Source organism: Anomaloglossus baeobatrachus, chromosome 6 (genome assembly GCF_048569485.1).
Source record: "Anomaloglossus baeobatrachus isolate aAnoBae1 chromosome 6, aAnoBae1.hap1, whole genome shotgun sequence".
In the NCBI taxonomy this organism is placed as follows: Eukaryota; Metazoa; Chordata; class Amphibia; order Anura; family Aromobatidae; genus Anomaloglossus; species Anomaloglossus baeobatrachus.
The window spans coordinates 43,650,737-43,665,296 of record NC_134358.1 but is presented as its reverse complement, the minus strand read 5'-3'; the positions used below and the strand labels follow the sequence as shown (position 1 = coordinate 43,665,296).

Genomic DNA, 14,560 nt, shown 5'->3' with positions numbered 1-14,560 from the left:
ACGGAAATCATAAATTCAGCCCGGATCGGCTGCCAGGAGCGCGGGGAGCGTATCCGCCTAATTACAACAGGCGATCGATTCCCGTCCTGAGTCTGAGCGAGCACAGCTGGGCTCACCAAATAAATATATCAGAGAGCAAGGTACAAGGGAACATGAACATGATATCATAACCTGCGCAGAGGAAGAATACCTCCAGACAACGGAGCTTAAAGGGACATTGTCACCAGAATATACAAGATCCTACAAGACTTAGTAGGATCAACCCTTCTATGCAGTCCATATGGCCATGAAGGTCATCAGAAGCCAAAAATAATGACACCTTGATATCTGTGATGCGACATCATAGTCCAGAGAAATCCACTTTTTTTTTTTATATGTAAATGAGCTGTTTAGATCTTTGGGCCAGAGAATCTGCCTCCATACATGAAAGGGGGAGTTTTCAGTGTGAGGCATGTAATGACTGACAGTCTGCTCTCTTGATCTACATGTCTCTCAGTGGTAATGCACCTTTTCATGTATAATAATTTCTAGAGGCAGATTCTCGGGAAGATCTATGTCCGGCCCAAAGATCTTAACAGCTCATTTACATATTAAGAAAAACGTGAATTTCTCTGGAATAAGACATTGGATCGCAGATATTAAGGTGTCATTTTATTCAGCTTTCTGTGACCTGTATGCCAATGTACACGGCTCAGGAGGGTTGGTCGTACTGACAGACACCCTTTAATACAGAGGGAAAAACAGATGTTATTGCAATAATGAATTGGGGCCATAATCTGCGACATGAGACCGCATAGGACGGCTGATCCTACGGACAAATCCCTGTAAAGGAGTTGTTCCCCTTCAGAAAATTCTAGTCCTCGGGTAAAGTTAGTTTTAAAGAAAAAACAAAAAAAGTGCTCAACTCATCCCCTTCTCTGTCTCAGCTGCTACACCTTGTGTATTACTGGCTACAGCGCTGCAGCCAATCATTGAGTTTAGAGATCGTGCCCGAGAAGACTGAATTCCCTGCTCAGAGCCGCTGAGCTCACTGATCGACAAGACGTCAGCGCTGCAGCCAATCACTGAGTTTAGAGGTCACTCCATGAAGACTAAATTCCTTGCTCACTTCTCAGAGCTGCTGATCAACAAGACGACAGCACTGCAGCCAATCACTGAGCTTAGAGGTCCTGCCCGTGAAGACTGAATTCCCTGCTCACTGCTGCTGATCAACAAGACATCAGCGCTGCAGCCAATCAGTGAGCTCAGCGGCTCTGAGCAGGGAATTCAGTCTTCACGGGCAGGACCTCTAAGCTCAGTGATTGGCTGCAGCGCTGATGTCTTGTCAATCACGGAGATTAGAGGTCCTACCCGTAAAGAGAATTCCCTGCTCAGAGCCGCTGAGCTCACTGATCGACAAGACGTCAGCGCTGCAGCCAATCACTGAGCTTAGAGGTCCTTACCGTAAACACTAAATTCCTTGCTCACTCCTCAAAGCTGCTGATTGATAAGACGTCAGCGCTGCAGCCAATCAGCAGCTTTGAGGAGTGAGCAAGGAATTTAGTCTTTACGGTAAGGACCTCTAAGCTCAGTGATTGGCTGCAGCGCTGACGTCTTGTCGATCAGTGAGCTCAGCGGCTCTGAGCAGGGAATTCTCTTTACGGGTAGGACCTCTAATCTCAGTGATTGACAAGACGTCAGCGCTGCAGCCAATCACTGAGCTTAGAGGTCCTGCCTGTGAAGACTGAATTCCTTGCTCACTCCTCAAAGCTGCTGATTGATAAGACGTCAGCGCTGCAGCCAATCAGCAGCTTTGAGGAGTGAGCAGGGAATTCAGTCTTCACGGGTAGGACCTCTAAACTCAATGATTGATGAGACTTCGGCGCTGCAGCCAATCATTGAGTTTAGAGGTCCTGCCTGTGAAGGCAGAATTCCCTGCTTAGAGCCGCTTAGCTCACTGATCGTCAAGACGTCAGCGCTGCAGCCAATCACTGAGATTAGAGGTCCTACCCATGAAGATGGAATTCCCGCTCAGAGCCACTGAGCTCACTGATCAACAAGACGTCAGCGCTGCAGCCAATAGCATACACCAGGAGCAGCAGCAGAGGCTCAGTGGTGGACCTGGGGACTGTGAGTAAAGCACAGTTTGCTTGTTTTTATATTAAAACAAATTGAACCGAAGGAACAAGATTTCCTGAAAGGGGGAAACCTGTCTAAGTTTGTGAGCTTTGACCCAGGAGAGAGAAAGCTGAAAAATTTGATAGGGTAATTTCCTATCTATGGATCTTGACCAATTGTCCAATTTGTGTGATAATTACCTAAATTCTATAGGTACAGTCTATATGGCAGTAATGCAGTTTCAAATCCATATTTTCCCATATTTTCAATGTTCTAGTGTCAGTCATGTGAAATTTCAATATCGGATCCTATTTGTGAGATGAATCTGGCAGCAGCTTACTCCGCTCTCCCCCCATTGAAAGCACATGAATACCCATGTCAGGCACTCATGTGTATGGGGGAATCAGTGAAGCAGCTGTATAGGCATCTTAATGGGAATCTGTCAACAGGTTTTTGCTATTTAGTCTTAGAAGCAGCATGATTAGGGATAAAGAGCCCAATACCAGTAATGTGTCATTTGCTCAGCAGTTTGCTGAAGTTTCAATACAATCAGTGTTTTATCAGCAGAAGATTATCACTGCAGGACTAGGTGACACGTGCCAGGCAGTAAAGCTAACCTATGTAACCCCACCCACACCACTGATTAGCTACTTGCAGCCAATCAGTGGTGTGTGCGGGGTTGTACAAAAGTCAGCATTCTGATCTCTCCTATGTCTACAGCACATAAAACAGGGATTTTATCAAAACTACACCAAGCAGTCCAGTAAGTGGCATATTTCAGGAATCAGGCTCTCTGCCCCTACATCATGGTGTTGTCAGCTTAAATAGCAAAAAGCTGCTGACAGATTCCCTTTAGGCCCTGTGCGCACACTGCGTTTTTACCCGCGGTTTTGCTGCAGAAATTTCTTGAGAAATGTTTGTAATCTTCCTGCAGACATTTACCAGCAAAACCTATGGGAAAAATATAGCTGTGCGCACACTGCGTTTGTTTCTCAAGAAAATTCTTTCTGCAGAATTTCTTGAGAAAATGAGCATGTCCATTATTTTCTGCAGGTACCTGCGGTATACCCCCGGAATTTCACTCCATTCACTGTAATGTAATCGCGAAATTCCGGGGGTATACCGCAGGTAGGAAATGATGTGCGGTATACCCCCGGTATAGCCGCGATTTACCTGCGGTAATGCTCATCGCTGCCTGCGGTTTTGCAGGAAGTGATGTCATTATGCCAGGAAGAGGAGGCGGAGCAGAGTAAACACCGACGTCACACTCCCTGGACGCCGCACAGAAGCGCTTCCGTGTGACGTCCGGCGGGTGTCCGTGCAGTCTGTGTCCCGCTCCAGCCCCGCCGCTGCCAGCCCTGCAGTGTGTCAGTGTCTGCCCGCTGTGTCAGCAGCTTGTCACGCTGCAGCGTAGGCAGACACTGACACTCAGCAGTGCGTGCAGCCGCGGGGATGACGAGCGCTGCTGTCAGGAGGTGAGATGAGATCATTACCTGCTGTGACGATCTCCTGCTCTCCTGACGTCAGCACTGTCATTGCCCGTCTTGCGGTGACGTCACGGGCTCTCGCGATACTGCTGAGAACGCGGTGGGCAAAGAAGTCAGTGACAGCGCTGATGGCAGGACTGCAGGAGATCATCACAGCAGGTAATTATCTCATCTATCCTCCTGAGAGCAGCGCTCGGCATCCCCTGCAGTGACCTGGGCTATTGATGTTAGCTCAGGTCACTGTACTGCTCTACCAGCCAATGAGGAACATTCTGTTCTTCATTGACTGGGACAGCGACTATGGTATGGATCGCCGTGGGACCCCCTTATTGGATTACGCCGGACCTGGAATTGATTGTTCTTTTCAATAAATTGGTGAAAGAGGGAATGTTTTGGGGAGTGTTTTTTCAAATAAAACTTTTTTTGTTGTCTATTTTTTATTTCTTACTGACTGGGTTGGTGACGTCGGGTATCTGATAGACGCAAGACATCACCAACTGCTGGGCTTGATGAAAGGTGACATTACACATCTGGCATCAACCCCGTATATTACTCCGTTTGCCACCGCACCAGAGCAACGGGATCAGTTGGGGAAAAGCACCAGGATTGGCACATCTAATGGATGCGCCACTTCTGGGGCAGCTGTGGCCTGCTATTTTTAGGCTGGGGAATGTCCAATAACAGTGGACCTCCCTAGTCTGAGAATACCAGACCACAGCTCTCTGCTTTACCTTGGCTGGTGATCCAATTTGGGAGGGACCCCACGTTTTTTTGTTTTAAATTATTTATTTAATGTAAAATAACAGCGTGGGGTGCCCTCAGTTTTGGATTACCAGCCAAGGTGAAGCTGCCAGCTGTGGTCTGCAGGCTGCAGCCGTCTGCTTTACCCTAGATGGCTACAAAAGACAAGGGGGACCTCACGTCATTTTTTTTTAAATGTATTTATTTTTTTGGCTAAAAACAAGGATAAGCACCTTTTAGTGCCACATGAAAGTCACTAAAGGGTACCAGCTTAGAAAATGCAGGGGGGTGGGACATTATATAGGTCTTTCTCATCTATCTATCTATTCATCTGTCCATCTTTCCCTCTATCCATTATCTATTATCTATATTATTTATTGCAGTTACAGCATAAAAAATTGCAAGGACCAACCTGCGGCAAAAACGCGGCAAAACTGCATGCGTTTTTCCTGCGGTTTAGGTGCGTTTTTTTACCGCAGATGCAGTAATCTTCAACTCACAGAAGATTCTCAAGAAATTTTCTTGCGAAAAATTACTTTTGTAGTGCGCACATAGCCTAAAGTGTTTAGGTACCTGAAGTCCAACAATGTGTGACATATGGGGCTGGTGATTCAAAATGTCAACTTCAAGAAACTGAAAATCAAGAAGTAGTTAAAAAGCCAAGAGCAATGGAGCAGCCAAGACCAAAGCCTCATCTTAGAAGACACAAATGAGGTACAGAGCGTAACAAGAGATGCACTTAAATGTAGTAAAAATAAAAGCTCCCTTAGTTTAGGCCAGGGGTCTCAAACATGCGGCCCCTCAGGCCGCTTCGTGCGGCCCCCAGGCCCGTGCCCCTGGTCACTATCGCGGCAGGTGCAGGGGCCGCAGCCACTGTCTGCACTTTGTCAGATGAATGTGTTGCTGGGACTGCGCTCTCACGACGGCAACACAATCATCTCACATAAATCACTGACACTGCAGCTGCCGCGATAGTAACAGGGGCACGAGCCTGGGGGCCGCACGAAGCAGAGATGAGGCAGCGGACGGGGCGCGGGACAGGTGAGAAGAATGGCATGTGTGTGTGTGTGTTGGACGTTAACCCCTTAGCGACCTATGACGTACTGGGTACTTTATGGCTCCCTGGTACTTAAGGACCCATGACGTACCCAGTACGTCATGGCAACATCGCAGCTCCGGTGGCGGCGATCGCTGCAAATACCTTAGATTCGGGGAGGAGGGGACCTCAGGAGGGGTGTGTCCTCCCCGGACCTACGGAGGCTGTGATTGGCTGACGAACGCCACTCAGCCAATCACACCCACTGTAATGTTTCAGCCATTGAAAATTGCTGAAACATTGAAATCCAGCCAAGATCAGTGCAGTTATAGCACCGATCATTGGCTGGAGCTGGGTGACCTGTGTTTCACCCGCCCCCAGCTCTGATTGGAGAGACCGGCCTTGTGACCGATCTCTCCAATCACTGTGGATCTGGGGCCGCAGACCACTCCCCTCAGCTTCACTCCGGCGTCTGTGGAAGGTGAGGGGAGCTGCTGACTTATTACTACAGGATGGGGACAAAGTGCGCACATTACTATGGGATGGGGATAAGGCTGGGGACATTACCATAGAATAGGGATAAGGCTGGGGACATTACAAGGATGGGCACAATACTATTGGATGGGGACATTATCACTATAGTATGGGGACATACTACAGGATAGGGACTAGGATGGGCACAGTACTATAGGATAGGGACTAGGATGGGCACAGTACTATAGGATAGGGACTAGGATGGGCACATTACTATAGGATGGGGACAAGGTGGGCACAGTACTATAGGATGGGGACATTACTACAAGGGGACAAGGATGGGAAACATTACTATAGAATAGGGTCCTTTGGGTGCAAAAGGTGGTTCCTTAGTCTCTCAGAAGTCCTGTGACAAAGGTTTTGTGCATAATGGGTATTGTAGGTATGTAGAATTGGGTTTGTAATCCAGAGTCCTTTTACTGCACTATTCTAAGTCCTGTTGTGTATAAATATGTGACTCTTCAGATTTTGTGTTATACCATGCCTGATGAAGAGACCTGAGTAGTCTGGAAAGCTTGCAATAATTACCATCTTTTCAGTTAGCCATTAAAAGGTATCAACCACTGAGGACTCTCTGTTCTTTTAAACACTTTTTTATAGAATAGGGATAATGCTGGGTACTATAAGGTGGGGACAAGGTTGGCACATTACTAAAGGATGGGCACATTACTATAGAATGGGGACAGTACTATAGGATGGGGACATTGCTACAAGGGGACAAGGATGGGGAACATTACTATAAGATTGGGGACAAGGATGGACACATTACTATAGGATGGGGAACATTACTATAACATGGAGACAAGGATGGGGAACATTACTTTAGGATGGGGACAAGGATGAGCACATTACTGTGGGATGGGGACTAGGATGGGGCACAATACTACAAGGGGACAAGGATGGGCACATTACTGTGGGATGGGGACTAGGATGGGGTACAATACTACAAGGGGACAAGGATGGGGAACATTACTATAACATGGAGACAAGGATGGGGAACATTACTTTAGGATGGGGACAAGGATGAGCACATTACTGTGGGATGGAGACTAGGATGGGGCACAATACTACAAGGGGACAAGGATGGGCACATTACTGTGGGATGGGGCACAATACTACAAGGGGACAAGGATGGGCACGTTACAACAATATGGGGAACATTACTAAAAGATGTTGGTCAAAATTTCTATATAGTGCTAATTGTAAGACTGTTAGTTACAAGAAAGGGATAAAATGTAAAAAAAAAAAAGTTTATATTTAAACAAAGAATGTGCACATTTGCTATAATGAGCAAGCGAAAATGTTCAAAATCAGTGATCCCAAGGTGTGTAAAAAAAATAAATAAAATTTATTATATATGATACCAATAAAAATGTCACTTTGTCCTGCAAAGAATGCGGCCCCCAGAAATTAATTTTTTTTCCTCTGTGCGGCCCTAACACCCAGCCAAGTTTGAGACCCCTGGTTTAGAGCAATGTATAGTATACGAGCCAAAAACCTGTTTCCCTTTCCTAAAAACTAAGCACACATTTATCTAAAATAAAAATGTAACAACTTTTGACAAATCAGTCATGTTGCATTCTTTTCCAGTTCAGTTTGTCTCCATAGTTACAGACTGTAAACAACAATCCGTGACGGCAGGTGGGAATCCGACACAGGTGCAGGACCTGACTACGCTGGGTTTGTTTGTAGTCTGTAACCATGGAGATACTTTACTTTTTTTTTTTTACAAACTTGCTACATTATTTTAAATGCTAAAAAAAGATGCAAAAGCGTAATACTCATTAAATTCCTATAAGCAGCAACCAGTATAAACTTGCACTGCGATGATCATGCACGAATCATGCGTAAAGCAATGTCAATCCTTTGGCTACCAAGCTGCACACCGAAACCACACCACCACCATACCACGGTCATCTTCTGCCGCCACCACCTGAGCATCAGGCGCCTGCACTGAATACGGAGGGGTTTTAGGGTATCGAGAGGCTGGAAAGAAACGCAAGAATAAATGTTTTTTTTTTTTTAAACCTGTCAGTAGTAAAATGATCGATATATCAATACACCACAATAATGCACCTATGCAACAGTTGGAGAGGAACTAGTTTTTCACCCTTAGGTTGTCTGGCGGTTTTTGTCTTCTCTGCTCTTTAAGAGGGACTGTTGGGAGATTGGCAAGCACTAATCGACTATTTCCAGCACTCCCATAAACATTTATTGGAGAAGAGATCCATGTGCTCAACCTTCGCTCAACTCCAATGGGTCGGTGTAAAGCCCCATTTTCAAAAATCGGTAACTATCCCATAGATTCACGGTAATCAATGGATAGGAAATAACTCCCAAACTTGGTACAATCCCAGTTACACATATATATATATATATATATATATATAAAGGATCAGGTTGCATTTCAAATGTGGAGATTTGTGATATTTGCTTTCTTGACATAAAACCAGACGGCCAAATGATTCTCATTACAATGAATCATCATGAAGAAGGAAGGTGTAATTATAAAAGGATAAGATGGGCAACACCCAAACCCTTGATCAAAAGGCTACATTAACAAGCAGGGAAGTTTCAATTTAAGGCACCGCCATGGGCACCCACTTGACCCCAAACACGAGGGTAGAGCCTAGAATGTACAGGTGTCTGCATTAGCGAGTCTGTTACAATGTACAGGCTGCAGTCAGGACGTGGAAGGAGGCCATACATTGTAGCTGATTCACTACTGAAGACACTAGAATGTACATGTACGAATTTCAGTGTTATCTCAAGCTCCTCCCCTCCATAGAATGTCAATGTTACTCTTGCCTCCTCCATAGAATGTCAGTATTTATAGCTCCTCCCCTCCATAGAATGTCAGTGATGCTCCTCCCTTCTCCATAGAATGTCCATGTTACCTCTAGCTCCTCCCCTCCATAGAATGTCAATGTTACTCTTCCCTCCTCCATAGAATGTCAGTATTTATAGCTCCTCCCCTCCATAGAATGTCCGTGTTATCTATAGCTCCTCAGTCCTCCATAGAATGTTCGTGATATCTATAGCGCCTCCCCTCTATAAAATGTCAGTGTTGATCTTCCCTCCTCCATAGAATATCCGTGTTCTCTCTAGCTCCTCCCCTCCATAGAATGTCAGTGATGCTCCTCCCTTCTCCATAGAATGTCCATGTTAGCTCTAGCTCCTCCCCCCATAGAATGTCAGTGATGCTCCTCCCTTCTCCACAGAATGCCAATGTTACCTCTAGCTCCTCGCCCCATAGAATGTCAGTGATGCTCCTCCCTTCTCCACAGAATGCCCATGTTATCTCTAGCTCCTCGCCTCCATAGACTGTCCGTGTTACCTCTAGCTCCTCCCTCCATAGAATGTCCGTGTTACCTCTAGCTCCTCCCTCCATAGAATGTCCGTGTTACCTCTAGCTCCTCCCTCCATAGAATGTCCGTGTTACCTCTAGCTCCTCTCCTCCATAGAATGTCCGTGTTACCTCTAGCTCCTCCCCTCCATAGAATGTCCGTGTTATCTGTAACTCCTCCCTCCATAGATTGTGTGTGTTACCCCTAGCTCCTCCCTCCATAGAATGTCCGTGTTACCTCTAGCTCCTCCTCCATAGAATGTCCGTGTTACCTCCAGCTCCTCCTCCATAGAATGTCCGTGTTACCTCCAGCTCCTCCTCCATAGAATGTCCGTGTTACCTCTAGCTCCTCCCTCCATAGAATGTCCGTGTTACCTCTAGCTCCTCCTCCATAGAATGTCCGTGTTACCTCCAGCTCCTCCTCCATAGAATGTCCGTGTTACCTCTAGCTCCTCCCTCCATAGAATGCCCGTGTTACCTCCAGCTCCTCCTCCATAGAATGCCCGTGTTACCTCTAGCTCCTCCCCTCCATAGAATGTCCGTGTTACCTCTAGCTCCTCCTCCATAGAATGTCTGTGTTACCTCCAGCAACTCCCTCCATAGAATGTCCGTGTTACCTCTAGCTCCTCCGCCATAGAATGTCCGTGTTACCCCTAGCTCCTCCCTCCTCCATAGAATGTCCGTGTTACCTCCAGCTCCTCCTCCATAGAATGTCCGTGTTACCTCCAGCTCCTCCCTCCATAGAATGTCCGTGTTACCTCTAGCTCCTCCGCCATAGAATGTCCGTGTTACCCCTAGCTCCTCCCTCCTCCTTAGAATGTCCGTGTTACCTCCAGCTCCTCCTCCATAGAATGTCCGTGTTACCTCCAGCTCCTCCTCCATAGAATGTCCGTGTTACCTCCAGCTCCTCCTCCATAGAATGTCCGTGTTACCTCTAGCTCCTCCCTCCATAGAATGCCCGTGTTACCTCTAGCTCCTCCCCTCCATAGAATGTCCGTTTTACCTCCAGCTCCTCCTCCATAGAATGTCCGTGTTACCCCTAGCTCCTCCCTCCTCCATAGAATGTCTGTGTTATCTCCAGCTCCTCCTCCATAGAATGTCCATGTTACCTCTAGCTCCTCCCTCCATAGAATGTCCGTGTTACCTCCAGCTCCTCCTCCATAGAATGTCCGTGTTACCTCTAGCTCCTCCTCCATAGAATGTCCGTGTTACCCCTAGCTCCTCCCTCCATAGAATGTCAGTGTTACCCCTAGCTCCTCCCTCCTCCATAGAATGTCCGTGTTACCTCTAGCTCCTCCCTCCATAGAATGTCCGTGTTACCTCTAGCTCCTCTCCTCCATAGAATGTCAGTGTTACCTCTAGCTCCTCCCCTCCATAGAATGTCAGTGTTACCTCTAGCTCCTCCCCTCCATAGAATGTCCGTGTTATCTGTAACTCCTCCCTCCATAGATTGTGTGTGTTACCCCTAGCTCCTCCCTCCATAGAATGTCCGTGTTACCTCTAGCTCCTCCTCCATAGAATGTCCGTGTTACCTCCAGCTCCTCCTCCATAGAATGTCCGTGTTACCTCCAGCTCCTCCTCCATAGAATGTCCGTGTTACCTCTAGCTCCTCCCTCCATAGAATGTCCGTGTTACCTCCAGCTCCTCCTCCATAGAATGTCCGTGTTACCTCCAGCTCCTCCTCCATAGAATGTCCGTGTTACCTCTAGCTCCTCCCTCCATAGAATGCCCGTGTTACCTCCAGGTCCTCCTCCATAGAATGCCCGTGTTACCTCTAGCTCCTCCCCTCCATAGAATGTCCGTGTTACCTCCAGCTCCTCCTCCATAGAATGTCCGTGTTACCTGTAGCTCTTCCCTCCATAGAATGTCCGTGTTACCTCCAGCTCCTCCTCCATAGAATGTCCGTGTTACCTCTAGCTCCTCCCTCCATAGAATGTCCTTGTTACCTCTAGCTCCTCCTCCATAGAATGTCCGTGTTACCTCTAGCTCCTCCGCCATAGAATGTCCGTGTTACCCCTAGCTCCTCCCTCCTCCATAGAATGTCCGTGTTACCTCCAGCTCCTCCTCCATAGAATGTCCGTGTTACCTCTAGCTCCTCCCTCCATAGAATGTCCGTGTTACCTCCAGCTCCTCCTCCATAGAATGTCCGTGTTACCTCCAGCTCCTCCCTCCATAGAATGTCCGTGTTACCTCTAGCTCCTCCGCCATAGAATGTCCGTGTTACCCCTAGCTCCTCCCTCCATAGAATGTCCGTGTTACCTCCAGCTCCTCCCTCCATAGAATGTCCGTGTTACCTCTAGCTCCTCCGCCATAGAATGTCCGTGTTACCCCTAGCTCCTCCCTCCTCCATAGAATGTCCGTGTTACCTCCAGCTCCTCCTCCATAGAATGTCCGTGTTACCTCCAGCTCCTCCTCCATAGAATGTCCGTGTTACCTCTAGCTCCTCCCTCCATAGAATGCCCGTGTTACCTCTAGCTCCTCCCCTCCATAGAATGTCCGTTTTACCTCCAGCTCCTCCTCCATAGAATGTCCGTGTTACCCCTAGCTCCTCCCTCCTCCATAGAATGTCCGTGTTACCTCCAGCTCCTCCTCCATAGAATGTCCATGTTACCTCTAGCTCCTCCCTCCATAGAATGTCCGTGTTACCTCCAGCTCCTCCTCCATAGAATGTCCGTGTTACCTCTAGCTCCTCCTCCATAGAATGTCCGTGTTACCCCTAGCTCCTCCCTCCATAGAATGTCAGTGTTACCCCTAGCTCCTCCCTCCTCCATAGAATGTCCGTGTTACCTCCAGCTCCTCCTCCATAGAATGTCCGTGTTACCTCCAGCTCCTCCTCCATAGAATGTCCGTGTAACCTCCAGCTCCTCCCTCCATAAAATGTCCATGTTACCTCTAGCTCCTCCTCCATAGAATGTCCGTGTTACCTCTAGCTCCTCCTCCATAGAATGTCAGTGTTACCTCTTGCTCCTCCCTCCTCCATAGAATGTCCGTGTTACCTCCAGCTCCTTCTCCATAGAATGTCCGTGTTACCCCTAGCTCCTTCCTCCTCTATAGAACCTTATGAGCACCAACTGTCCTCTCTTATCTCAGTAATGACTGCACTCACTGAAGACAGATTTTACCTGCCAATTGAGACTATACAGAATGAAAGTTCAGTCCAGGAGCAGAAAAGAGCAGATTTTGCTGATATGAAATGAAGCAACTATAATATATATTATATGTACCTATTACTTTGATGGAATAATATGAAAATGAGAGTTACTCTATAATTCCAGAGTTCCCAGCAGGGGGCGCTATGATGTCATCACCGGGTCCATCACATTAGTAAATTGCTTGAGGTTCGGTGATCTGGCATGCAATCTTAAAGAAACACAAACCCAGTACAACCAGTATAACTGGGCCATGAAGTGGAGTGTGACATACTAACAACAAATCCGAAAATTGATACTTTAAAAGAGATTTTGCATGAATTTTACCCATGGGTATGAACAAAAGTGACGGCAGGACCTGTCAGCGCGGCCGGGTGTGTTTATACTGGGAAATATTCCAGGGAGGACGTGCCCGGGAAAGTGCCAGGACGACATTCCAGAAGTCCCATGCAAACATATGAGGCAACATAAAGGGCAAATCCTCCCCGAGAGAACTCTCCCTGACCGGGCTAACCGTTCCATGTTACACGGCTAATAAAAGTTTATAAGGGCTTGTGCCAACTTTAGACGTTATCCCATGGCGTAAGGGATAACTGATCGTTGGGGGTCCCGCTGACCCCAAACCTGGCACCATTTGTCCTCACCCTAATACAGTCCAATCAGAGCGTGAGAAGGATGTTACCTCATTGACCAGAAGAATGCCAACACCCATATGTCTAAGTATCGATACATTTCCAGGAGGAACAACAGAGGGACAGCACAATGCACAACGTTCCAGCAAAGCAACACAGGGTATAACATAAGTCGTTACGGCGGACAACATTCATCAGAAGCCTCCGGATTTAATATAAAAGGAGAACTTGGGGCGATTAATCCGCCAGCGCTGCGCACAAGAAGGCGAGAAACTCACGGATCCTTGCAGTTACTATTCACTTACAGCAATCGAAGATCAAGAAGGACGGGACACAAAAATCGAAAAGAAAAGTGTAAACAGGTGCAGAAAGATGGCGGTGTACGGGGATCGATAAATAAGCGCACCCTTTGGGTACAGAATGTCCGCAAGTCTGAAAACCACAATTAGAACTCTCAGATTTCAGAAAATTCTCAAGACACTTCCTCTTTCCTGCAGAAGAAGCGCGGAGGTCTCCTTGTATCGGCCTGACCAGGGGGTTTAATAAAACAGGCAGGACATACATTTTCAGTTCTGCATCCCCTCAGGTCACTCACTTTTTTATAAGTTTGTCCAGCAGGGAAAGTTATTAAACTTTACAAATCACTTTATTAAGGAATTTCTCATTCCTGAAAATAGTTGCATGTAAATACTGTAGCTCCAAAACCCAGCCTTCAGCTGCACTGACATCAGAATGTCCTCATTTTGGAGTACAGCTGATGGCAGTGATGGGTCAGCTCCTGTTTCCTCCTCTGAGTGTTGTGATTATCAAAACAGCATCCACTTCTCCCCAGTTTACCTAACTGCCTTCAAACGCACTGATCTCAGAACCACCTTTGGAGTACAGATGATGGCAGTGATGGGTCAGCTCCTGTCTCCTCCTCTGAGTGTTGTGATTATGAAAACAAATATCCTGCAGCCCCAGTCTACCTACCCGACTTCAGAAGCACTGATCTCAGAACAACCACCTTTGGAGTACAGATGATGGCAGTGATGAGTCAGCTCCTGTCTCCTCCTCTGAGTGTTGCGATTATCAAACATATCCTGCAGCCGCTTCCCCCCAGTCTACCTAACTGCCTTCACAAGCATTGATCTCAGAACATCCACCTTTGGAGTACAGCTGATGGCAGTGATGGACCAGCTGTTGTCTGAGTGTAGTGGTTATCAGAACAATCTCTTGCAGCAGCTTCTCCCCAGGATATTTACGTACCTTCAGAAGCATCGATCTCATCACTGCCATCATCTGTACTCCTAATAAGTATGCACTGCTTCTCCCCAGTCTACTTACTTGCTTTCAGCTGCATTGATCTCAGAATGTTACCATAGTACAGGTGATGGCAGTGATGGGTCAGCTCCTCTGAGTTTTGTAGTCATCAGCACAATCTCCAGCAGTTGCTTCTCGCCAGATGTAGGGAGACCCAAGTGCTGAGCTGACCATCACAGCCATCATCTGTACTCCTAATATTTTCATCCTGATTCTCCCAGTCTACTTACCTGCCT

At 47.1% G+C, this 14,560-nt stretch overlaps 1 protein-coding gene across 1 annotated transcript in view; it reads right to left on the bottom strand.

Annotated features, from left to right (window-relative positions):
- The window catches only part of TMEM65 (transmembrane protein 65), an 88,504-nt gene that overhangs the window by 47,623 nt on the left and 26,321 nt on the right, over window positions 1-14,560 (bottom strand). The window contains 1 exon segment of the mRNA XM_075352888.1: window positions 7,804-7,881. Within this exon segment, the coding sequence (XP_075209003.1) occupies window positions 7,804-7,881 (78 nt within the window).